Below are 24,006 nucleotides of genomic sequence, written 5' to 3' on the forward strand. Positions count from 1 at the left end.
CAAGGGTATAGTAATATTTGCGCTACAGTACTCCTTAGTGGTAAGCTACAGTAGTTCTAGCAATAAAGCAGTAATCCTACTTGCCTACGGTATTCCTATTTTCTTTTCTTATCTCACTATTGAGCGCATTTGCATACCATCTCCTATCTTATCTTATCTATCTTCATTATGCATCTTTGTCTTCTCTTCTCCTTTATTTGTCTATCCTTTCTCGCTCATAATTTGCTTCTCTCTCGTACAATTTTTCGATCGATTCTATTTTTTTACAAATTACTATTTTCCTTTTTTCAGATCTCTACCAACCGAGGTCTCTTCTTGCTTCCCAGCCCGAGTGTCTATCTCTCTAACCAACCAACCCGCGTGGCTATAACCAACCAACTCGCTTTAACCGTTTTGGAATTTTTTGATTTTCTTCATCAAGAATTCCAAGGAAGAGTTCAACGAGAATGGCGCCACCGACTCCATTCAAAGCAAGGTATGATCCGGAGCTCAAGAAGCATGTCGTCGAAGTTCGTTCTAAGGATACCGGAGAGATCATGAAGTTCACCTACAACCTCAAGTTCAAGACTTTCGAAGCTGCCGGTGACCCAATTCGCGTTTATGAACGTGACCTTATTCCAATCTACCAAAAGGACTGCGAACGTCATATCACAATCTGGTTCTGTCGTAACAACAAGTATGGTGGAAAGGTGTACAAGTACACGGCACGCGATATGACCAACCCATGGACTCGTGTCCAATGTCTCTGCTGCGACTTCGTCGAGGCTGACAACAAGGTCGATCCGGATGCCCAACTGTTGGCTGGAATGAATCTGGATGAGATGGTTGATGACTCCGACTTCAGCTATCTCTGGATTCAACCAGTCTTCTCCAAGTTCTGTGAGGTGACTTCGAAGATGGCGGTTTTCGCTTCCGTCTTCCCTGACGTCTCGCGTCTTGTTGTTTTCAACTTCGACGCTGGCAACCAAAAGTTTGTCAGATCTATCTGCGATGCTGACTGCTGCATGGAGATTCGAAACTGGGATGGCATTTCTCCAGCTGCCTTCGACTTCGGATCTCAAGGTCAACACTACTCAAGAACTCATCGTGACCAAATGGGACGTCGTTTGATGGCTCTTGACATCACCTGGTACAACACCGAGCATGGGAGAATCGAGCATTTCGTTGATTCGGACGGAGATATCGGAAAGTATGAGTGGAACGAGGCATGTGAATGTCATGACTTGGTTGAACAGTTGGAAGTGAGAACTATGAGCCATCGCTATCCAAGTGAAATCGAACATGAGACCGCTGAAGTTTTGTATGACAATGAACTTTATCTTCTGAACACTAAGAACTGTTCTTCTCTTCGTGATAAGATCTATTTCTGCTGGCATATCAATGATGGAGAGACTCAGAAGTACGTTTTCGATTCCACCAATCTCCAATTTGCTCTTGTAAAATGCCCATGCTGTACATACTCATACGACGACTTCAATCCCATGTCCAATCCAATTGCCACGTATTCATGTGCCGCGAACAATACCCAGTCAGCATCCATAAGAGTACGAGAAAGGGAACCCTCGAGAACATTTGATCACACACAATCAGGAGCTTATTGTCATGAAGCCGTCGCCGATTCGCATTGATTCCAACTTCGAGCCATATGGTGAGTATAAAAAGGGGTTACTGTAGATAATGAGTTGAGGGGGGCATGATGAGTACTGTAGTTTACTGTAATATCGATTGCATCATCTAGGGATTACTGTACATAAGGACCCCTTGAGTTAACCGATTTTTTTAAAAACAATTATTTTGAGATTTTGGATTTTAAAGAAAAAATTAAGATTCGAAATAGTCTTAACTTCTCTTGTCATTTTTGCTTTCTGATATTCAGATTACTGAATAATTTCACATTCCAAGATTACTGTAGAATTTCAATTTTCAAGATTACTGTAGAATTCCAAGATCTAATTGTTAGGTTACTGTAGACTTCAGTTCAAAGATTACTGTAGGATTCCATGTCCCAGTATTACTGTAGAATTTCAATTTCAAATATTACTGTAGAAGTTCAATTTCCAAGATTACTGTAGAATATCAATTTCCAAGGTTATTGTGGAATATCAATTTCAAGATCTAATTGTTAGGTTACTGTAGAATTCGTTTCAATGATTACTGTAGAATTCCATGTCCCAGTATTACTGAGAAATTCAAGTTCCATGATCACTGTAGAAATTCAAGTTTCAAAATTACTCTAGAACTTAATATTCCAAGATTTCTGTAGAACTTAAAAATTCAAGGTTACTGTAAGATTACTCTAACTATATTATTCTTTCCAGAAATCGTTGCTCGTCGTGAAATGGCTGTATCTTCCACTCCACTTATGGTCCAACTTCTCATTGCCAAAGAACACGAAGCCTGGGTGATCCGTCGTTTCCGCACATCCCTAGATACCACCACTTCCATTGGAACCGCCATTTTCATGGATGGATCTGTAAAACCATTCTACTTTCAATACGAGACAATGCAATACAAGATCTACGAGAAGGATCTTGCTGAATTGGAGGAGAACTGCAAAGAAGCGTCGAAATCGGAGAGATATGCTCTGGATTGGGATTTGGCTCCAAAAATGATGACTAAATGCGTGCACACAGGAGAGTTCATCATCAAAGCCTACAATTATTTCTCACATACTACTGGAACATACATCTATCACGCTGAAAGTGGACATATTCGCGAGCATCCAGGATGTGATGAATGTGAAAATCTGCACGGAAAGTCGTTAGGACCAGAAAGAGTTATCATCGGAACAACGACCCCGTACAGCCGAGTTGGTATCATCTTGGCGACAAATGAGGAGGGTAGAATAATCAAGACTGGAACCATATCTGGAAATCATAAAATGGGACCAATGATGCCATTCGAAATTCTGAAAGAGGATGAGAAAGCACCAAAAGCAATCGGATACCAAGTTGATGTCTTCCGAACCGCTTCCAGAAACGAAGAATCTGAAATCATGTATCTCGAAATGAAGTTGAAAAAGAAACACAGAGAAACGCTATCGTTGATTGACGCAAATAAGAAGATGGCTGAGAGATGTGAAAGATTGGAGCAAACTGTTCGGGACATGGAGGAGAGAGAGCGAGAGCAACTCAGAATGGCCGAAGAAGATCGGAAGAAGTCTGAGATTGTCATGAATCAATTGATCTCCGAAGCACAGTTGAAGCAAGAAAGTGAGAAGAGAAAGAATATGATGTCTGTTGAACGTGAGTTATTCTAAATTTTCGAAAAAAAAACATACTTTTTTTGCTTACAGGTCTTGAACGGATTTCAACTGACTTTGACCTGGTTCCACAGTACCGTAACTATTGCCCACATACTCATCATTTCTACATCACCGCTTACAACCTTGTCTCTGAAACAACCCATCACTACGTCTTCAGCCCAGACAGTGGCCAATTCCATCGTCAAGCCTACTGTATCTACTGCCAAGATTACCGAAAGGGAGTGCAAGTTGACAACTTTGTGACAGTGATGCCAGTGGAGACTGAGAAGTCGAGCTACCCATACTTGATCATGACCACTGATACCGGAAGATTGATCAAGATTGGTTTCGATGCCAATGTCAAAGGATTCGTGTCCATGGAACCATCAAAACTCGGACAGTCATTCGCCAATGTCAGAGAGATTCCAAGCTCTATCAGAGATCGTGTACCACTTCCAATCCAAGCTCCACATAATGGTCTAGTTGATAGAGATTTGTACCCAACGAAACGAATCTTCTGCGTTCACATTATGAAGTTCATCCTCTTTGCCAGCAGTACCAGATGTGAAGCTATCCAGTGTTATACGTTCAACGAGGAAGGATCATTGATCCCATGGACAGAATGCTTGGAATGCACCAAGAACAATCAAGCCTACCACATTCAACCATTGAGATCCATTATGCCAATGATGTGCTCTTTCTCGAAATGGCCAATTATGATGACTACTGATAAGTACGGAAAGCTGAACCCTGTGGCTTTCAATATCGACACCTTCAAGTATGAGGCAATGCCAAAGATGTCTATTTTTGAAAATCGAGTGGCACAGCCAGTGGCGGTGCCAGAGTCAGTGTACGAAGCAATGCCAGAGCGTGTGGCAGAACCAGTGGTGGTGCCAGAGCCAGTTCCAGAGCCAGTCCCAGAGCCAGTCCCAGAGCCAATGCCAATACGGGTGATGACTCCAGAGATGATTGAGATGTCGGAGATGAATCTGAAGCTCAAGTGTACTGGACAACAAAAAGTGCAACTTCAAGAGCCAGTGCAGCAAGAGCCAGTGCAGCAAGAGCGACCTGAAGAGGAGGTCTCCGATAAAGAAGACTACTCGGATGAAGAGGAAGACTGCTCCGATGAGGAGGACTGCTCCGACGAAGAAGATTGCTCAGGTGAGGAAGAGGATTGCTCAGATGAGGAAGAGGAGGATTGCTCAGATGAAGAGGAAGATGAGGAGGAAGAGGAGGAGCAGGTGGAGCAGGTGGAAAAACAGCCAAGCAAGGAGAATCAGCAAGAAAAACTTCGTGAGATTCAACGGTTCGTTCAAAATGTGTGCTATAAACAAGAGATGGAGAGAGTGTCTGCAATGATTCAAGATGACAAGTTGGAGGAGGATCCAGTGGAGGAGGAGCCAGAAGCCGAGGTGTCTGATGAGGAAGACTGTTCGGATGAGGAGGAGTATGATGATGAGGAGTGTTCTGATGAAGAGGAAGATTGCTCAGATGAAGAAGAAGATTGCTCGGATGAGGAGGAAGAGTGTTCCGAGGATGAGGAGGGTCAGGAGGAGCTTCATGAGGAGCCAAAGCAGGAAGAAGTGAAGCCACCAACAAAGACCCTTGCAGACTATTTGTATGAAGGTAAGGTTTCTTGTAAGAGAAACCCATATTTTCATTTTAAAATTATTTCAGAATACATCAACGAAGCCGTGGGATATACACCACAACCACCCGTAGAACCAGTCACTCCATATGAGCCGATCGTTCGAACTTCGATGAACGCGGAGATTCCAGAGTCTGATGGTAAACTTTTAAAGATGTTCTTCAATTATTAATTCTCAAAAATTTTCAGTGAAAACCAATCAGAAGATCAATGAAGTTTTGGAGAAGGCATTCCAGCCAATGCATCACTTGCATCCCTACTACCGATGGCTTGCCAATGAGCAATCGAAAAATGTAGCTGTTGATGGGCCAATTTCTGATGACAGCTTCGTCAATGATCTCGTGAAAGCTTTGGACACGGTCGATTCAGTGCATACTGCTGAACCAGAGGAAGACGTTCCAGAGACTGCGTCCGATACCGTTGCCACTGCTGTCGAGCCAGAGAATCAAGGCGGACCCTTGAAGAATCCGGTTTTCATTAATTATCAATATGAACCACCAACTCTTGAGGAGTTGTTTCCAGTTTTCCTAAATCCAGCCGATATTACATGGAACTACCCAATGTCGTCCTTTGGTAATACATACGGAAGAAATGATCCATTTGCCAGAGTTGCCCTCGAAGAGGAAGAAGTTGATCCAAGTTTCTATGAGGAATCAGAAGACGACGTATCCGATGAAGAAGTATCCGATGAAGATGTATCTGGAGACTCCGATGTTGATGCTTGGTCAGAAGAGGTGTCAGGAGACGACGTCTCCCTGGTCAATGACGCTCCAGAAGTGATGACTGACTCGGTTCGCACTGCCATTGAACCAGAGGAAGACTCCATGACCGACTCTGTGAACACTGCTATCGAGCCAGAGGAAGAAGACGTTTCCATCATCATCGAAGACACTCTAGAATCCATGACCGACTCTGTGAACACTGCTATTGAGCCAGAAGATGAAGACGTCGATGAGGACGACATCTCAATTGTGAGCTCCACCGCCACTGCTGTCGAGAACCAAGACGTCGAGAGTTCTCTTGGAAGTGATATTTCCTACTTGAATGAAGATTTGGAATCTTCGGATGATGATGTTCCGGCTGCCGAGATGGTCCAATCAACTTATGTGGATGCTGCTGAACAATTGTCCACGGAGCCAGAAGTTGCTCAACCAATGGTGTCGGAGATCGAAGTAGAGCATGTCGTGGATGCTCCAGAGGGACATCAAGATGAGGTACCAGCCCAAAAACCATGTATTATTTCTTAGGGGTGTATTTTTTTCTAATTCCTTTTTAGGTTTTTTTTCTGTATTTCTATATTCACATTGTAAAACCTTTTGATATTTCTCTTACTGGTATTCTAGTCTTTCTTCCCATCCAATTTTTTCTACTTGTTTTTCCGATATACTTTAAGTCTAAATCCCTAAAAATTCCCCTTTTTCGAATCCCCCCCCCCCCACCCATAAATCCCTCTATTAAAAGAAAACCCCTAAAGTTTTTTTTTCTGATTTTCCCCTGTCCCCAATTTTGTACATTTCTGTAAATTCTTAAATTTGTTGAAGTCCTTTTTTTCTTTTTTTTTTCTTTTTTTGTATTTCTTTTACTTTACTTACTGGTTGGTTAATAAAGTAAAACTTTACAAAACACTGTTTCTGATCCCTATTTTTTTTCAGTTCCCAGTAGTTTGAAACTACAGTAATCCTATCTGAAATTCGCTCTGATTTTTGAGCTTCTAATCCAATATCTAATTCAGAACTACCGTAATCCAAAATTTCCTGCACCAGCTGTCAGTGAGAGTGGAAAGGAATTCAATTCGATTCAACGGCAAGTGATTTTGAAACTTAAAAATTTTTTTTTGGGAAAGTTACGTTTCAAAGTTTTGATCATTTGAAAACATCATCATAAAATTAGGGAAAATTCAAATTAAAAAAAATAGATTGCTCGTTTTTTGAGTTCTCGACCTGAAATTCTAGTTTTTCTTTTTGACTAAAATTTTTTGTTTCTAATTTCTCGGAATTGATGTTCTAAATTTTGTTCTAAATTTTTTTTACTGACTTCGGAGTAGCTTACCGTAACACCTGTAGTAGAGAGACCTAACTTTTAACTTTGAGCCAATTTATCTTGATTCCTGTCAAAGATATGAAAAGGTTGTCCACTGATAAATTGTTCATCATAATACGACAAACATTTTATCCGTTGATACACTTTGCATATTTTTCATAATAATTGAGATAATCAAGCTCAAACTTCACAATGAGGGGACCTCACTATTACAGAGTATCTCATGAACCATCTCTTGCCTGAAAACGATTCGAACTTACTTGAACTTGTAATTGAACTTGTAATTTATGTAAGAAATTGTTAGTCCAAATTCTTTCTTATACCATTCAAAATGCCAAATATCAATTTTTCAACAATTTTAAAGAACGTTATTTTTTCTGTCTGAAGGCTGATTGGTATTATGGGTCAGATTTTTTGTTCTATATTCTGAATGTTACGTTAACTAAACTGTACTGAAATGTTTGACACACATCCTCTGAAAATTCTAGTTTAAGATTTTTTTTTGTTTTCAATTCCCCATCTTACGAAAATCTACTTCTTCAGTCTGAAAACATTCTGGAAATGTTGAAAATTCCGGTTAATCAAAAAACACGAATACCGCAAAACCTGTAATATAACAGACTCTTGCACTGTCAATTTTGAGCTGAATTATCTTGGCTCCTATGCAAGTTATCAAAAATGTGTAAACTGACAAAACAATTCTGATGTTATGATAAACAATTTATCAGTTGCAAATTTTTTAAATATCTTTTGAAAGAACCGAGAAAAATTGGCTCAAAGTTAAAAGTCAGGGGCCCTTCTATTACAGATTTGAAGGTATATAGCGGTCTGGAGTTGATGAGTTATCTATACGCCGAGATTTTCAAATCTCGATTATTATGGAAGCTCATCCTGCTCGCAGGTCGAGAAAACAACAAATATGGCGCTAAAACCTAGAGAAGTCTTAACATCAAAATCAAAATTGAACCAATGTTGCAATCTATTCACCATTCACCAATTCTAATTTCTCGTTTCTTTCAGACGCTCAAAAAATGACCGCTCGACCAGAATACGCCACTCAATTCGACAAGGATCTCAACTGCGATGTGGTCCTTATGCGAACCTCACCTACAGAAGAGTACCAGAAATATGTATTCGACACAAAGTTGGTAAATTTTGTACCGGCACCACAAGTCGTCAGAGTGTCGGACCTATATACATACCACGAGAAGCTTTGTGATCGTCATAAAGCAGTCGCTTTTAGTCAGACACGTTGGACGCGAAATTTGAAGCACGGAAGAACTTTCAAGTACGCCAGAGATGAATCCACCGGTAAACTCCGTCGAGTTCAATGCACTTGCTGCAGGTTCGAGGATTACGATCCACATAGTGGTATTCATTATACTATGAACATTCTGGATGAATGCAATCCTAATGATTTGGTTGATATGGATACTGCAAACTTTCTATGGCTCCGCCCATTCTACTCTGACATCTGCAGTGAAACTAATGAAGTCGTAGTTTTTATGTTGAAATATCCAGAAACTAAGAAGCTAGCCGCATATAGTTTTAACCCAGAGACCCAGTATTTCTTGGAATCCGACTGCGAATGCAAGAAATGCACTGAAATTAACCACACTTACAACATGTTCAGCCACGGATCACAAGGAATCGGATATCAAAGGACTCATCGAGACAGGAACTTCCTGCCATTGCTCCCCTTGGCTATCACCAAGGATTATAAGTATTCAAGAGAAGGAGTCATGGAATACTTCAGTGATGAGAACGGATACATCGGAAAGTATAAATACGACTCTGATCGAGACTTTTACGCGTTGGTTGAATTGTTGGACGTAAGAGTTCACTCCAACATGCAGGATATGGAACCACGACCCGAATTGCTATTGGATGATGATCTCCGTTTGTTCTACATTGAACATTGCCGAGAAATGAAGAGAGATTTCTATTTCGGATTCCACCGAAAAGACAAGAAGCCCCAGCAGTACACATTCAACGAAGTGACCCTTCAATTCGATCTCTTCAAATGCTCTGATTGTCATTTCGATCAGAAAAAGGCGCAGCTTTATTTGGAGGATAAACCGGCACTAGCCTCAACTTGCAAGCTGACTGGAAGGGATATTACAGTATCCTATGGAACAAATGGCGTGCCGGCGAAGACGATACGTGGTTGGGACTCGGGCTCGGTTGAGATTAAGATGGGAAAAGCGCCAATCAGGAATCTGTTGCATTATGAGAAAGACCGTAAGTGTGACATTTCGAACTTGACTCTTGAAATTAAATGACTTTTTTTCAGAACTCATTGCTCATTTCTTTTCAATTAGGACTTACAAAAATCTACTTCAATTCTCTGAAATCGATGGAACTGAGCAATGGAATGCCAGCGGACAGGAAATGGACGCCTTGATTGGAATGGATGGTCAGGTGAAGCTTCGCAAAGTTGTCCAACCACCAGAAGAATCCCAAGAGGAAGATGGAACAGATAAACTAGATGAAATGCTCCAGTCATTAATCAGTGAGCAAGATTTAGAGGAATCTCCACTAGACAGACTGTTCAATACATACAAACAACATTCGAACCGTGTTAGCAGAGGGTTGGCTGAAATGAAAGAGAGACCTAATGAACCTGAAATTTCAATCTGGAAGTTGTACCTGCAACTTGGTGGCTTCGATGAGTCCAAACAGTCCGGTTCAGGAAATGGTTCGGATGGTATAGAGGAGGAGGCTGAGGTGGCTTCTGACAAAGACAACGACTCCGATGAATCATCCGACGAGAGTTCTGAAGATGATGTGGATTCTGACGATGTATCCGATGAAGCTTCAACTGATGAACACAAGGCTAATAGGGAGAGAATATTTCATTCGGATATTTGGGAGCAATACAGAAAAAGTCGTTGCTACGATGAGCGTGCTGGTTCCAAGCAGTCCGGTTCGGGAAATGGCTCGGATGGTATAGAGGAGGAGGATGAGGTGGCTTCTGACGAAGGCAATGATTCCGATGAATCATCCGACGAGAGTTCTGAAGATGATGTGGATTCTGACGATGTATCCGATGAAGCTTCAACTGATGAACACAAGGCTGATAGGGAGAGAATATTCCATTCGGATATTTGGGAGCAATACAGAAAAAGTCGTTGCTACGATGAGCGTGCTGGCTCCAAGCAGTCCGGTTCGGGAAATGGCTCGGATGGTATAGAGGAGGAGGATGAGGTGGCTTCTGACGAAGGCAATGATTCCGATGAATCATCCGACGAGAGTTCTGAAGATGACGTGGATTCTGGCGAGGTATCCGATGAAGCTTCAACTGATGAACATAAGGCTAATAGGGAGAATAGAGACGGACCTGATGATTCGGAAACTTCAATCTGGAAGTTATACCTACAAGGTGGCTTTGATGAGCCGAAGCAGTCCAATGATTCGGATGCTATAGAGGAGATCTGGGACCTATTAAGAAAAAATGGTTACTCCGATGAGCCTGCTGGTTCCAGGCAGTCTGGTTTGGAAAATTGTGCGGATGGTATAGAGGAGGAGGATGAGGTGGCTTCTGACAAAGGAGATGTTGCCGATGAAATATCAGACGAGAATGCTGAAGATGATGTAGATTCTGGCGAGGTATCCGATGAAGCTTCACCTGATGATGATGATGATAAGGAATCAACAAATACCGAGGACAGTTATTCGGATATGAGCGATGCTGATCCAGAAAATGATGAAATTGGTGGACCACCGGAAAGTGTCATTGGTCGAATTCTAGGATTTTTCTGATTTTTTAATTTTTTTGAAATTGTTACATATTCACTTGTCATCTAATTTTTTTTCAAGAAATTTAAATTGTTCATAGAAACATTTTATTTCATATTTTTACCATTTATTGTATTTATGGCTTTTTGTGTATTCTTTCTTCATCTTTTTCTTTTTGTTTAATACCATTTTTAGTACAAATCGTTTTTCCTTTCGACCTTATCATTTGTATCATACTTGTTTTTTATCGAGGTCGCATCATAATTAAATAATTTATTCAATTAATAAAACTTTTCGGGAATATCAAGTTTGGAGTTCGAGATCAGATCAGAGATCAGAGCTTAAGAATACGAATCCAAAAAAATCCATGTGGTTGTACATCGTTTTGAAAATCCATAAGGTTGTACAAATACCGTAAAACCTGTAATAGAAGGAACTCTAACTTTAACATCAAGTCAATTTTTCTCGGTTCCTTGACAAGATAGCAAAGTCTACTGGTAAATTATTTATCATACAAATTTTTTATGTGTTGACCGATTTTTGATATCTCTCATAGGGACCGAGATATTGAGCTTAAGTTAGAGTAAATACGGTTGTTGATTTCTGACAATCGTAAATCTACAGTAATCATTTAGTTTGAGAACATTGACTATTGTATAAAAGACTATTGTCTTGTCGCTAATTTTTTATTACACTCATTATGGGAAAACTACAGTATCCTAGAAAAATTTAACATTTTCTCGATAACTTCATTCTGAAAGTCGTAAATCCACAGTAATCATCTATTTGAAAAAAAATAATTTGAAATCTATTTGAAAATATGAGTATCAGTATGAAAACATTGCTCATAATCAAAAACCATTAAAAACCCCATAAGGGTCATAAGGTTGACAAGTCATGAACGACCATTGTCTGGTCGTTTAATACACTCATTATGAGGAAATTACAGTAATCTGAATATTTCTCACTATTTTTTCCAGTCGGTTGTCAAGTGTATCACTGACTTGCTGAGCATTCACTCTATCAGAAAAACATCCTATACGTGCAGCTTGAGCTTAATAATCTCGGTTCCTTCAAAAGATATAAAAAGGTTAACTGATAAATTGTTCATGTGGAACCGAGAAAATTTAGCTCAAAGCGCACGTATAGGGTGGGCTTCTATCATAGAAAATAGTTATCTGCACAGCCAATGTCTCATTACAATTGACTCAATTCAGTTTTGATCGTTCCTTGAGAACTACAGTACCCAACGTGCCGCATAGACGTGGCTTTCATTTCTCTAGTTGTCTGGCCTCTCTGTTCTCTTTTTGGCATAATTCATAAGCCGTAAACACCTCTCTCTTCCCTCTCTCCATCCTTCCTCTTTTTCTTCGTCTCCTCCTTCCTTTGACACTCCATCCGAGCAGCAAGCAGAAGCAAGAAGACAACAACACCTTCTTCTTCTTCTTTCTTTCTTCCGCTCCTTCCTGTGTTGTTGTAGTCCTTTATCCACACTCACCGCGCACTCATTGCCTTCTTCTTCTTCTTCCTTGTCTTCTTCTATCCCAAAGAAGAAGAAAAAGAGGAAAAAACTCACGAGAGCGAGACTTCTGAAGCCTCTCTCTCTCTTTGCAATGGAAAGGGAATTCATTCTTCTCGAGTCAGAGACAAAAATTAGAGATAAAGGAAAATCGAGAGAGAGAGAGAGAGAGAGAGAGAGAGAGAGAGAGAGAGAGAGAGTTCCTCGATATGTTTTTTGTGTGTTTTTGGAAGAAATGTGGACGCAGAGAAGAGTGTTCGAGTCCTTTTTTAGGACACCAGGGGCTTTTTTGGGGGAGACGCCAGGGGGGGGGGGGTCGCCAAAATGGTCAGAAAGGGTACGGGAGGTCACTTTTGTATAATTCATTAGGAACATAGTAAGTAGGCAATGAGGAAAAAAGTGATGAAGGAAAAGACACCGTCGAAGAGACGAGAAAATTTTAGAGAAATGGATACAAAAACAGTCGCTAAGAACTTCATCTGGTGTGCCTTTGACACGTAAGGGCCCAAACTGTTGTAGACATTAAAGGGTGATGACGTCACAGATTTCCTTGAATACATCTGAAATGTTATGATCCCGATTCGAAAAATACGGCTTGGAGCGTTCTATTCCTTGAACTTTGATAGACAAAAACTGCAATTAGAACTTTTCTCGAATTTTAGAAACCATGGTTCGATTGAAAAATACCTTATTTCCTCTATTAGAAGGCTACCAAACATTCAATTTTGAGCTCAATTTTCTCAATTTCTTCAGAAGATATCATTAATTCGTCAACTGATAAAATACTTATCATAATGTCACCAATATTTTATCAATTGAACAATTTTTGATATCTTACACTGAAATAAAGATAATTGAGCTTGACGCTGACGGTTGGGTTGGGCTTCTATTATAGGAAATATTAGAAAATTCCAACAATGGGCCATCTACAGTATGCCTCCTACTTTTCAGTTCTTATAGCGAAAATTCGAAAATGTTTCATTATCCAAAAAAATCGAGCGCCAGATGTTTCTTCCAAACAGGTGCAACATTTCTGGAGTAGGTGAAATTTGTTTACAAAAAATTATTTTTCGTAAATTTGTTCAAACCAGTTGTCTTACTGTGAATTGCTCATGAATATTTGGTTCGCAAAGTCTTCTTTTTTCTTCTCTCTTTCTTTTCACTTTTCCATCTCTTTTTTCGATTAATGTACTCATTTCATTTCTTCTCTGCGTCTTCTATCTCTGCTCTTTGCTTCTCCTTCCAGAAACCCAAAGTAATGCACCGTACCTATTCTCTCTCTTTTTCAAATCCTCCATTTCATTCTCAAAACTTTTTCTTCTCCGGCTTTTGTTGCCTCTTTCTCTATTACCTATAAACATATCCATGACTCTCGAAACTCCGCCTACTCTGCCCTTTAAGCTCCGCCCCTCCCTATCCCCCACCACCTCTCTTTTCATTTCATTTTCATTTTTCACCCGCGCGCCGCAAGTCGAGCTCTTCTGCTTTTCCTTCTTCTCCTATAAGCAAATCTCAAGGAAGAAGAGTTTTTTCTTCTTTTTTTCTCGGTTTTCGATGTTGCTATGGTTTCAATTTCTTTTCTTCCTCTTCTTTTATTCGTGAGCTGCTACTAGAGAGTGTGTGTGGCATAGAAAAAGAGCACACATACTCTCACATACATCCAACAGCTCTATGCGCACAGAGCTCTGCATTGATTTCTCATTCTTCTTCTTCTTTTTTCTCGCTTCTTCTTCTCCTTTTCAGCGCCTCTTCTCCTTTTTCTGATGTTCTTTCGTGCGTGCGTGTTGCCGCCGCTCCTATCCTGATAAGATAAATGTTTTCTTGGTCCTCCCGCTTTTTTGCATCTCTTCTTCTTCTCTATCATTTGCCTTCTCTATCTTCGTATATTGCCTTCGTTATTTTTTTCTTTTTCTCCTCGTTTCCTAGTTTTCGCGCTCTTTTGAATATAGGATCTAGATTGTCCTCCCTTTTAGAATTTGGATCCATCAAATCCTGATGCCATGATGCTTAGGTTATATAGAGGTTGAGGTTGAGGTTGAGGTTTTGGTTATGGTCGAAGACCTCAGATTCTTCATTCAATTTTAGGTCATCTCAGATTCAATACCAATTCGAAACCCGTAGACGAATGCATTCTTGCGCCATCGAAACAAACATCTGTTTCAAAAGGCCACATTTACTTGACCAGAGATCATGTTGTTGCATATGTTATGATTCATTTTGGATTGTTTTCACATTTATACCATACTTCCTCTAATAGAAGCCCTCCGAAACCGTCAACGTTGAGCTCAATTATCTCGATTCCTGTAAAAGATATCAGAACATTTTCAACTGATAAAATGTTGGTGATATTATGATGAATAAATTCTCAGTTGACAAAATTGTGATCTTTTTCACGGGAATCGAGATAATTGAGCTTAAAACTGACGGTTTGGGTAGGCTTCTATTAAATGGAATACGGTAAGTCGGCATTTAAAGTCATAGAGTTTAAGGGATAGTCAGAGAGCTAGGACTTTACTAGACCCTTTTGTCCTATATAAAGCCGTAGAAGTCAGGCAGCTTGCCTGATGACTACATCCTAGGCTCTATTATAACACGTCGAATTGAAGGATTTAGGTTGATTCTGCACCTGCGCGCTTCATCTTAAGCATCTTCCATATAAAACGTATTCTATGTACTCATATTGTGTGCACTGAGAAGGCTCATATTTCTCACGGATTAATAATTATAGGATAGGAGCAGGAAGAGCTAATAGGTAGTTACAAACCACGGATTGAGAAAGCAATGAAGCGACTCTCTCTCTCTCTCTCTCTCTCTCTCTCTCCATCTCCCAACTGTTATCTTTTTATGTACTTTCCTGTTGACGTAACGTACCATTCTTCATCCTAAATCCAACCTCATAATTCCTTTTACCAGGTAAAGATGAACCCCAATCAGGACCAAGTTAGTCAGAAACCAAAAGCAGAACAATCGGAGAAACCGAAACAGTTCCCAAAAGAGGTTCGCTACTCAAGAGTTTGCGAGAAGACTCATACCTTGATTGTATTCGCCCATGGAGAAGACAAGAAACTCGGAAGATACATCTTCACTGGATCCGACTTCGTGAAAGCTCCCCATTGTGAATGCGAGACCTGTTTGAACATTGACAAGTTCCACAATGTCAGTGACCCACACGGCGGAGCTTTGGGGAACGTCGGCGAGCAACATGATTCGGAATTCAACAGATTGATCCCGATCAGCATGAAGTGGACGACGTGCCGCCAACGAGCTAGGTTTGTATACTTTGCTCACGAAAACGGATCTATCGGAAGATGGGTACACAGCCCCGAAGGATACTACCCACATTCGGAACCTCTTAAATCTATCAAGTGCCTTCCAATGGAGAGCAATATCCCAATAATGGACACCGAGTTCACCTTGAGTCACGCTGTGTTCTGCGCACATCTGAAGGACAAAGTCTACTACTGTACTAGAGAAGGAATTATGGAACAGCTCATTTTCAACAAGACCCATCTCCATTTTGAACGGATCAAGTGCAAGCATTGCATCTCTGACAAATGCGGAGATCCTGCTGGTCGGAAGTATCAGGCGGAAGCAATCCCAACTTCCAAGTCGGACACTTTTGTTGGCATCTACCAGGGTGCCAATAATCAACTGCAATGGACCAAATTCAATACCAATAATAGGTTTGATGTGCAATCAGATATGGTTCTCGATTGCCGCTCAATGCCACTTCATGAGATCCAGAAACGCCATCGATACATTTACAACCGCAAGTTGGGTGTCTTAGAGGAGCACCTCTGCCAATCCGATGGACGCTTCCGCCAAATCATGTACACCGAATTCAATACAACTGGAGAGATCGTTTGGATGAAGGATACTCGTGATACGATCCTCCCATTCAGCAGATCTGATCTTATGGGTCGAACAAGTTTCGTAGAGATCACAGCGGAGCAGTTGCATGAGAAACGACAGAAAGGAGCAAAAATCGCGGCATTTTTGCGTTGCGGCGAATTCCAGGAGCAGGAGGCATTTGATCCAGCAAGCTGTGATCACTGTTGCAACAAGCGAGGCTTGAAGAAACTCGGTGAGTGGAGTATTCGGATATTCTCAGGAATTTAGAAAAGAGTTTTTCAGAAAAACAGTGTGTCGATCGATTGGGTGCATACGGTAGTGGTCCATATGGAAGTGGTCATCCATCTTTTGACCGCCCCGGTGATAGAGCACGTTCAATGGATGCATGGCCAGCTACTATTTATATCCCTTTCCCAACCCTCCCGCAAATCCCACCGTTTCCAAGACCACTAAATTTTCCAATCGCATCACGGCAATTTCCAATGCCATACGTTCTTCCATCATACCAACCGTTTCAATGGGTTCCACAGGAACCCACGAGAGCACCAGCGGCCAAGAGAGAGCAGCCGAGGAAGGAAACAGTGCCAAAGACAGAAAAAGAAGAGAAGATCAACGACATTGATGAAATTTTGGTGCAACTGAAAGAGGATGATAGGCTCGACCAAATAACGGCTGAAGTGGAAACGCCGCAGGTTCACTTGCTCAAAAGTCAGCTCCAAGAGATTTTCCAAGACAAGGAGCCACAGGAAAAGCCAGAATATCACTCAAAAGATGAGGAAGCTCGTGCAATGATCTTTGCTAAACACCCAGGTAAGTGTTTGAGTCCAAAGCCAAGAGACCCACATTTAAATTCCTTTTTTCAGAAACTGAAGTCCGCGAACTACCAAGCGAATTCTTCACGATGAACACCGTCGACAGTAAACTGTCTAAAGGTAAGTTTATGAACGAATATTTTGAAGCTACCTTCTAGATTACTGCACCGTACCTTTCTCAAGAGCTCTATTTTCAGACAAGGACGATTTTCACCTCCCTGGATTGCCATCAGCAAAAGACATCATGACGAACTACGCGGACATGAAAAAGAATTGGCCAACCGAATATCAACGACTTCAAGATCGATGTCGTGTCGAATTGGAAAAGATAAAAAAGTTGGAGAAATGTAAGCCAAGGTTTTAGACAAATGTTTACTGTAGCAATTTGTTTTCAGTGGCCGAACTCGAAACGAAAAGCATCCAGGCGGAATTGGTGAAACGGCAGCAAGAGGAAAATATCGCGCGGAGTGAGTTAGATGTGCAGGGAATCAACTTTAAGCTCAATTATCTCGATTTCTGTAAAAGATATCAAAATTCAATCAATAATGGGAATCGAGAAGATTGAGCTCAAAGTTGACTGTTTGGGAAGGCGTCTATTAAAGAAAATACGGTAGTATTACTATGACATTTTTCAGAGTGTCGTTTGGAAAAACGTCTTCTTGAAGCTTCGAAACAGTTTGAAGAAACAGCTACTGGTATCAAGAAAAGTATCATCAAAAAAGCAGTATCATGGTTACTGTAGTTATTTTATTTTCAGATCAAGAGGCTCTGGCTAAGCTTTACGAGATGGATCCTGCCATTAAGACATGTGTTCATAATGTGCTAGCTGCTGGACATCAGTTGGCTGAGAAGAGAGAACTTGCAAACGAACATTTGTTGAAGAGCATAGAAAAGGCTAAACAATTACAGATGCATCTCTATGAACCGTCAGGTAACTTTGATTTGGAAATTGGGACAGTTACGGTATGCATTCTGATGTGCCGCTCTATCTTGCCAATGTAGCTCAGCTGGTAGCGGCGCGGCACCTCGAATGGTGCGCGCACAAGTTCAACTCCTCCGCCACCCAAAAATGATAGAAATTTCAGAGATAATGACTCACGATGACTTGTTGAAGTATGACGCAAGAGTCAAGGAGGTATACTTTGGAGAATCCGAATCCAACGATGAGAAGAAAAATGGGTCAGGTAAGATTTTAGGTTTCAGAGAATTTTCGCTCATAGCATCCCAAACTTCTAAACTTTCCCAATTCCTGTTTCTATAGATTCTCCTTAATTCTAAGTTTTTTTTAAATCCTAACTTTCTAGAATATCCTATCTTTTAGATTTCCAGATTTTTCAAGACTTCTAGATTCTCAGAACCAAGGCTATTTTAATTCAGTAATAGATGTTTAGTTTCAGTAGATTACAAAACAAGGTTTCCATTCGGTCGGTCTAAAATCGGTGACCGCTGACCGACCGCGATCCGACCGAATTCGTGCATTTTCGCTTGAACGTGCCAGAGAGTGTTTGCGTACGCAGCATTTTATATTACGACGAATTTTTTGACTCGTTGAATCACAAAATGCTGCGACCGCAAACACTTTGACATGCAAATGCACGAATTCGGTCGGCTCGGTCGGCGGTCGCCGATTTTCGACCAACTGAAATGGAAGTCTTATTCTAGACTCTTAGATTATCCTTCCTTTCAAAATTTTTGAATTTTTGAATTTCCTAGAATCTCCGATCTACTAGATTTCCAGATTCGTCGAGCTTTATTAATTTGCTGAACTCTAGATGCTCAAATTCCAAATATCTATAATTCTGGATTTCTAGATTTTTAGTTCTTTAGATTCCGAAATTTCGAGATTCTTGAAACTTCTCATTCTATTAATTTTAAGGTCCATCGACTTCGAGTGATCCAGAAGAAGAAGAAGAAGAAGAAGGATCAAGTGAGGATTCTGACATCTCAGATGAAGAAGAATCTTCTGATGACTCGGATCTGGAGCAATTCGACATGAAAACCATCGTTGATAGTCTTCACAATCGAATGAATTTGGATTTGGATTAGTTCCAGACCACTCTATATACAGTAACCCATTTCCAATGTACCAAAATTTATTCACCTGGTGATTTTGATTTTGTAAATACTGTAACTACCGTAATCCACTTCTTTTTCACTCCCCTCTCCTGATTGAATCCCTGTGGAAGATTTTTGCATTCGTGCGCTTCATCGGCCCCATCCTAATTTTAAAATCCTACAGTAGTATCATTTCATAGTTACAGTAATCTAGTTTTCCCTATCTGAGATATGAGAATGTACAATAACCCCGGTTTAGTATTCCGGTTGATTCGAAAGTCTTTAGGACTAGATATATCAAGTGCCTGGTTTCTACAGTAACCCAGACTAATACCTAGTGACCCGATTCCCCCCCCCCCCCCCCGGTGGAAGCTTTCTTACTGTAGAACTACAATATTCTTTTTTCCCTCACTTTGAATTTGCAAAAAATTCCCATCTAATAAGGCCTCCTCCCCAAACCCCGCCCCTTTTTTTCCATCTCCGCCCCCATTCTGCTTGTAAATTCTGCTTCTTTTCCGCTACGGTCCCTGACCAATCATCCAAAAAAAATCCAAAAACCCCCGATTCTAAAACGTCTTCTAGAACCGTCCCTACTAGTTTTTCTTTCCTATTTTCTGTACTTTATTTGTAAATGAAGCGTTTTAAAATTGGGAAAATCAGACCTCACATGAGGAGTGTTTTCTATTTTATCACCTTCTTTTGAGTTTTTACAACTCTGTTATATTTTTTCAATTTCTTTATTTTTTCCAATTTTAATCCAATTTACAGTAACTCAAACCGAAAACTGAGCAATGTCCGAGATCGTCGATGTCCCAGAAGACTCGCCACCACGTTCGCCGGACGTTGAGTGCCCTGTTTCAGAGGAGGGATCTTCTGAGAAGAGCACGACGGAGCCACGCAAACGTACCGCTGAGGAATCTGTGCAGAAGAAGGAGGAGAATGATGATGATGAGGGTAAGGAGACATCGGGACAAACTGATAGACAGAAAACCCTGTAATAGAAGGGCCCACACGCTTTCAAGTTTGAGCTCCATTACCGTAAACACTCTAATAGAAGACCACTCGGGCAGCCAACATTGAGCACAAATGTCTCGGATACTGTAAGAGATGTCAAAAAGCACTGATAAAATATTTCGCAATTTAAGATGAATATTTTATTAGTTAACCACTTTTTGATATCTTTTTTAGAAAATGAGATAATTGAGCTCAAAGGGATCAAGCATGGTGGTGACGAAATCAACCGACAGCACGCGAAGTCGACCAAACCGCGCGCTATTTAGACTCACTTATTTCGGTTCCTATGAGAGATATTAAAAATGTGTAAACTGATAAAATATTTGTGATACTATGATAAGCAATTTAACAGTTGACAACTTTCTTATATCTCTCACAGAAATTGAGATGATAGAGCTCAAAGATTACACGGTAATTCAAAATTCGATTTTTCAGTGGTCGATGTGACTCCAGTCAAGAAGGCCAAGTTTGACGAGACTGAGAGCGAGCAACTCGTCGAATCCGTTGTCGATGAAACTGAAAATGGAGCTGGAACTGTTGTCGCTGAGCCAATCGTCGAGGAACCAGCTAGCGATGAGCAATCTGCTGAGGAAGCTAACGACGAAGGAGAAGAGGAAGGCGAGGAAGGACAAGAAGGACAAGAGGAAGATGGAGAAGAGGAGAATGGAGCTGAGGAGGAGCAAAATGAGCAATAATTCCTCATTTTTTCTTTTTTCTCTTTTTCTCAAGTGCGCTCTACTGAACATTGAATTGTATTGGTGTTGTTCGGTTGAGAGTTTTTTGAAAAAAAGTACTACTTTCTCAACCCCCTTCCCCTATTTCTTTTTTTCTCTCATCTACGTTCTACTGTAACCCCAAGCTTGTGCGCTCCAATGTACAAAATGTGTGTATCGGTGTAGTTGTTCAACGGAGCGCATTTTCCTCCTCTCATTTTTTCGATTCGACTTTTGCAGTATGTATCATTCTTTTTTTGATTCGTCTCTCTCTTCCAGGATTGGACTTGCTCTTTGATCTAGGATCTCTTTAGGATGATCTCATTTTGATGTTACTACCGCTCTTTTTCTACAGTATCTCTTTCAATACTTTTGTATCGTATCTCAAAAATGCAGTGTGAAATTGAACACGAGTTGTATCGAAGATGTGTGTTCAATGGAGCACATTTGCATTCTATTATTAGATTCTGTGAAATTGTCGAATTCTCTTTTCTTTTCGTGAAATGTTCAATTGGTGAAAAATGAAGTTTATATGAATCGACAATCAGGATTGGACCTTCAATATTCGTCCCACAAGCTCAACTTCTCGAGAGGCATAGAATGAAAAAAAAATAATTCGAGACAATATTTTTCTCATGTTCCCCTGTATTTTAAAGTAAAAAAAAACTTTACAGATTGGTGGTCCAGAATCTGACAACGGGAATCTATGCCTATTGGATTCTAGGCCATCCAAAGGTAACAGTGGCCTTGAAACCCGTAATCTCGACCATGGAGACTTCTAGGCCATCAAATAAAATTCTGATTCTTATTTTTTCGAGTTAGAAAACGCAGAATTCAGAAGGAGCTAGATTTGAGATAGTAATAGAAGGGCTCCGTGACTTTCAACTTTGAGCCAATTTATCTCGGTTCCTGTCAAAGATATCTAGAATTTGACAACTAATAGAATGTTGGTGATATTATGATAAACAATTTATTAGTTGATTCCTTTTTCTTACCTTTGACAGGAAACGAGTTAAATTGGCTCAAAGTAAAAACAAGTTATACGGAAATTTCCTAAATTCTAAAGTAAGAATCATTTTGAGGCTTCTGATCAGAAGACGTGAATGGCGGCAGTAGCTCAAGCAAAATCAACGGCTTCGAATTCGAGAGTTTTGAGTTTTTCAAAAGCTTTGGAATTCTAAAATGTTGATACACATGGTATCTCCCTTTTTAATTCATATTCCCAAACTTTTATGTCAAGTTCTCAAGATATTTCATTGCCTAAAAAAGCGAAAAAAAATTTTTAAACATCGTTCCCATTCCCACCGCCCACGCTCGCAAAAATGCAATAATTCGATTTGCATACTTCCCCATAAAAGGAAGACTCGGCCTCTCCTCATGTCATTCCAAGTCGAATGTCCCCATCAATTCTTGTCATCTGTCTCCTAGCTGGAACATCCTGGGCCTTCGTCCCAGATGATCCAGATTTACGTGGAACCGATTCTTTCGGAGGACATCCTAATGATATCTTCTACTTCACTCGAAATGTCTTCGCCCCTTCCTCGGATACAGCTAAACAGGTCGTCGAGAAGTTCTTGGCTCGGATGATCAGGTCATTGGAATCAGGGGATGTGGATGTGATTTCTGGATTGTTCCAACCTGGATTCGTGTTCAAGGGATGCAAGGGAACTTATGATAAGAGTGAGTATTAGATGGTTATCAAATAACCATCCTAGACTTTTTTGAGATTAATTTCTTCAAGTCTAGAATAGAACTAAAAGCTCGAGTTCTAGAGTTCTAGAAACTTGAGGCTAGGATTCAAATGGTTATCAAGGAATTAATCTAGGCAGTTGAGATTACAAGGTGGCACATAATGACCCGGACTGATAAAAGCGAGCATATCTTTGAAAATAAGTATGTGGGAAGCACGCAAATTTGTTGAAATATAATGTTCCGTTTGATTCAAATTTATTAAAATTCTAAAAGCGATTTCTCAAGTCTAGGCATTGTTATGATTGTTCAAAAATGAAAGACGTAATGCTTCTTGTAATTTTCATGAGATTAAGAAACTTTGACAAGTGATAACTCAGCTCAAACTTGATAAAATAATTCGAAACTTGGCCAGTTTACTGATGAATTGTTTGAATTTTCGCATTTCAAATTTGAGCCCAGTATGACGCTTCACTCGAGTGTTATGCTGGAACAAACTATATAGTCTGGGTACGCGCCACTTTGTAGTTAAAAACTAAACAAATAATAAAATTTTGTACCTTCAATACCACTTCCAGGTCAAATCATCGGTCTTTTATCCCAAATCCCATCTGGAACCAAATTCACCCTCTCACTCCAATCCGTCTTTGATACCGGATCTTCAATCAAGTATACTGTAGTCGCCAGTGGATTGAGACCAGCTTCAATTGAAGCCAATTTCGTCTTAAACAAGGTGGACCAACAATTAGAATGTGGAGAGATTCCAGCTTGTCAGAAACACAGCTTTTTGACCTTTAAATCTGTTCAAAATCCAACTGAGGAGGAGGTGAAGAGATTTCTGGCTCGTATGACGAGATCTATTGAGTCCAAGGATGCCTCCATCATCAATGATCTTTTCGAACCTGGGTTCATTTTCCATGGCTGCAAGGGAAACCATAGCAAACGTAAGTCAAGAAAATTCTAGAAAATTATATTTAGGAAAATTCTAGAAGCCGTCGTCAACTGGCTCTCCACGCTTCCTCCCGGTGTAAAGTTCACATACACCATCACGGATACCATTAAATTGACCCATATCGGGTATTATGTAGACATCGCAGGAATCAAGGAATATGCAATCAAAACTGCATTTGTTCTTGACAAATTCGACCAAAAATTGAAAGTCGGGTATATGATGGGTTGTCCGAAGAAACAAAGATCTTTCCTGGGATTCTATCAGCCAGAAGATTCGAACGATGTCGTCCAGAGATTCTTGAGCTCAATGAAGGAAACTATCGATTCTCATGAGCCAGCTCTCATCGGAAAGCTCTTCGACGATGCGTTCATTTTCAAGGGATGCCATGGAACATACACAAAAGGTACGATGAAGAGCCGTCCAGAAATTTTATAATCTTTCCTTTTCAGCTCAAGCCATCGCCAAGCTCACCTCCTTCCCTTCCGGCGCCTCTTTCAATTTCTCACTGGTCACCTCGAAATGGAATAGTCAGGGACAAATCGAGTACACTGTCTCTGTATCCGTTCCAAGAATGGATAGCTTCAAAGGTCAATTCGTCTATTGCCCACACAAAAATGTTCTCAAGTCGGCAAGTATTGAGCACTGTGCAGCCAGAAGATTCAGTGTTTTTTATTGATTTTGAGGCTTTTTTGTCGTGAATAAAGATTATGAGCATTCACAAGTCTTAACA

At 40.4% G+C, this 24,006-nt stretch overlaps 6 protein-coding genes across 6 annotated transcripts; all 6 read left to right on the top strand.

Annotated features, from left to right (window-relative positions):
* Positions 1-446: 446 nt before the first annotated feature.
* CBG08472 lies at positions 447-1,628 on the top strand (the record flags this gene model as incomplete). The annotated part of the gene is made up of 1 exon (XM_002640375.1): positions 447-1,628. The coding sequence occupies one exon, from the start codon at positions 447-449 to the stop codon at positions 1,626-1,628; it is 1,182 nt and encodes a 393-aa protein (XP_002640421.1).
* A 710-nt stretch (positions 1,629-2,338) lies between these two features.
* Positions 2,339-6,212, top strand: CBG08471 (the record flags this gene model as incomplete). The annotated part of the gene is made up of 5 exons (XM_002640374.1): positions 2,339-3,245; positions 3,296-4,870; positions 4,922-5,032; positions 5,082-6,125; positions 6,169-6,212. The coding sequence occupies 5 exons, from the start codon at positions 2,339-2,341 to the stop codon at positions 6,210-6,212; spliced, it is 3,681 nt and encodes a 1,226-aa protein (XP_002640420.1).
* A 1,751-nt stretch (positions 6,213-7,963) lies between these two features.
* CBG08470 lies at positions 7,964-10,694 on the top strand (the record flags this gene model as incomplete). The annotated part of the gene is made up of 2 exons (XM_002640373.1): positions 7,964-9,173; positions 9,226-10,694. The coding sequence occupies 2 exons, from the start codon at positions 7,964-7,966 to the stop codon at positions 10,692-10,694; spliced, it is 2,679 nt and encodes an 892-aa protein (XP_002640419.1).
* Positions 10,695-15,108: 4,414 nt separating this feature from the next.
* On the top strand, positions 15,109-18,899 carry CBG08468 (the record flags this gene model as incomplete). Its single annotated transcript, XM_002640372.1, has 9 exons — positions 15,109-16,273; positions 16,324-16,851; positions 16,905-16,973; positions 17,051-17,200; positions 17,249-17,320; positions 17,489-17,560; positions 17,611-17,784; positions 17,939-18,037; positions 18,730-18,899. The coding sequence occupies 9 exons, from the start codon at positions 15,109-15,111 to the stop codon at positions 18,897-18,899; spliced, it is 2,499 nt and encodes an 832-aa protein (XP_002640418.1).
* Positions 18,900-19,699: 800 nt separating this feature from the next.
* On the top strand, positions 19,700-20,617 carry CBG08467 (the record flags this gene model as incomplete). Its single annotated transcript, XM_002640371.1, has 2 exons — positions 19,700-19,862; positions 20,358-20,617. The coding sequence occupies 2 exons, from the start codon at positions 19,700-19,702 to the stop codon at positions 20,615-20,617; spliced, it is 423 nt and encodes a 140-aa protein (XP_002640417.1).
* A 1,412-nt stretch (positions 20,618-22,029) lies between these two features.
* Positions 22,030-23,952, top strand: CBG08466 (the record flags this gene model as incomplete). Its single annotated transcript, XM_002640370.1, has 4 exons — positions 22,030-22,315; positions 22,903-23,268; positions 23,314-23,679; positions 23,726-23,952. The coding sequence occupies 4 exons, from the start codon at positions 22,030-22,032 to the stop codon at positions 23,950-23,952; spliced, it is 1,245 nt and encodes a 414-aa protein (XP_002640416.1).
* Positions 23,953-24,006: the final 54 nt, after the last annotated feature.

This window comes from Caenorhabditis briggsae (genome assembly GCF_000004555.2).
Source record: "Caenorhabditis briggsae complete genome, chrI, whole genome shotgun sequence".
Lineage (NCBI taxonomy): Eukaryota > Metazoa > Nematoda > Chromadorea > Rhabditida > Rhabditidae > Caenorhabditis > Caenorhabditis briggsae.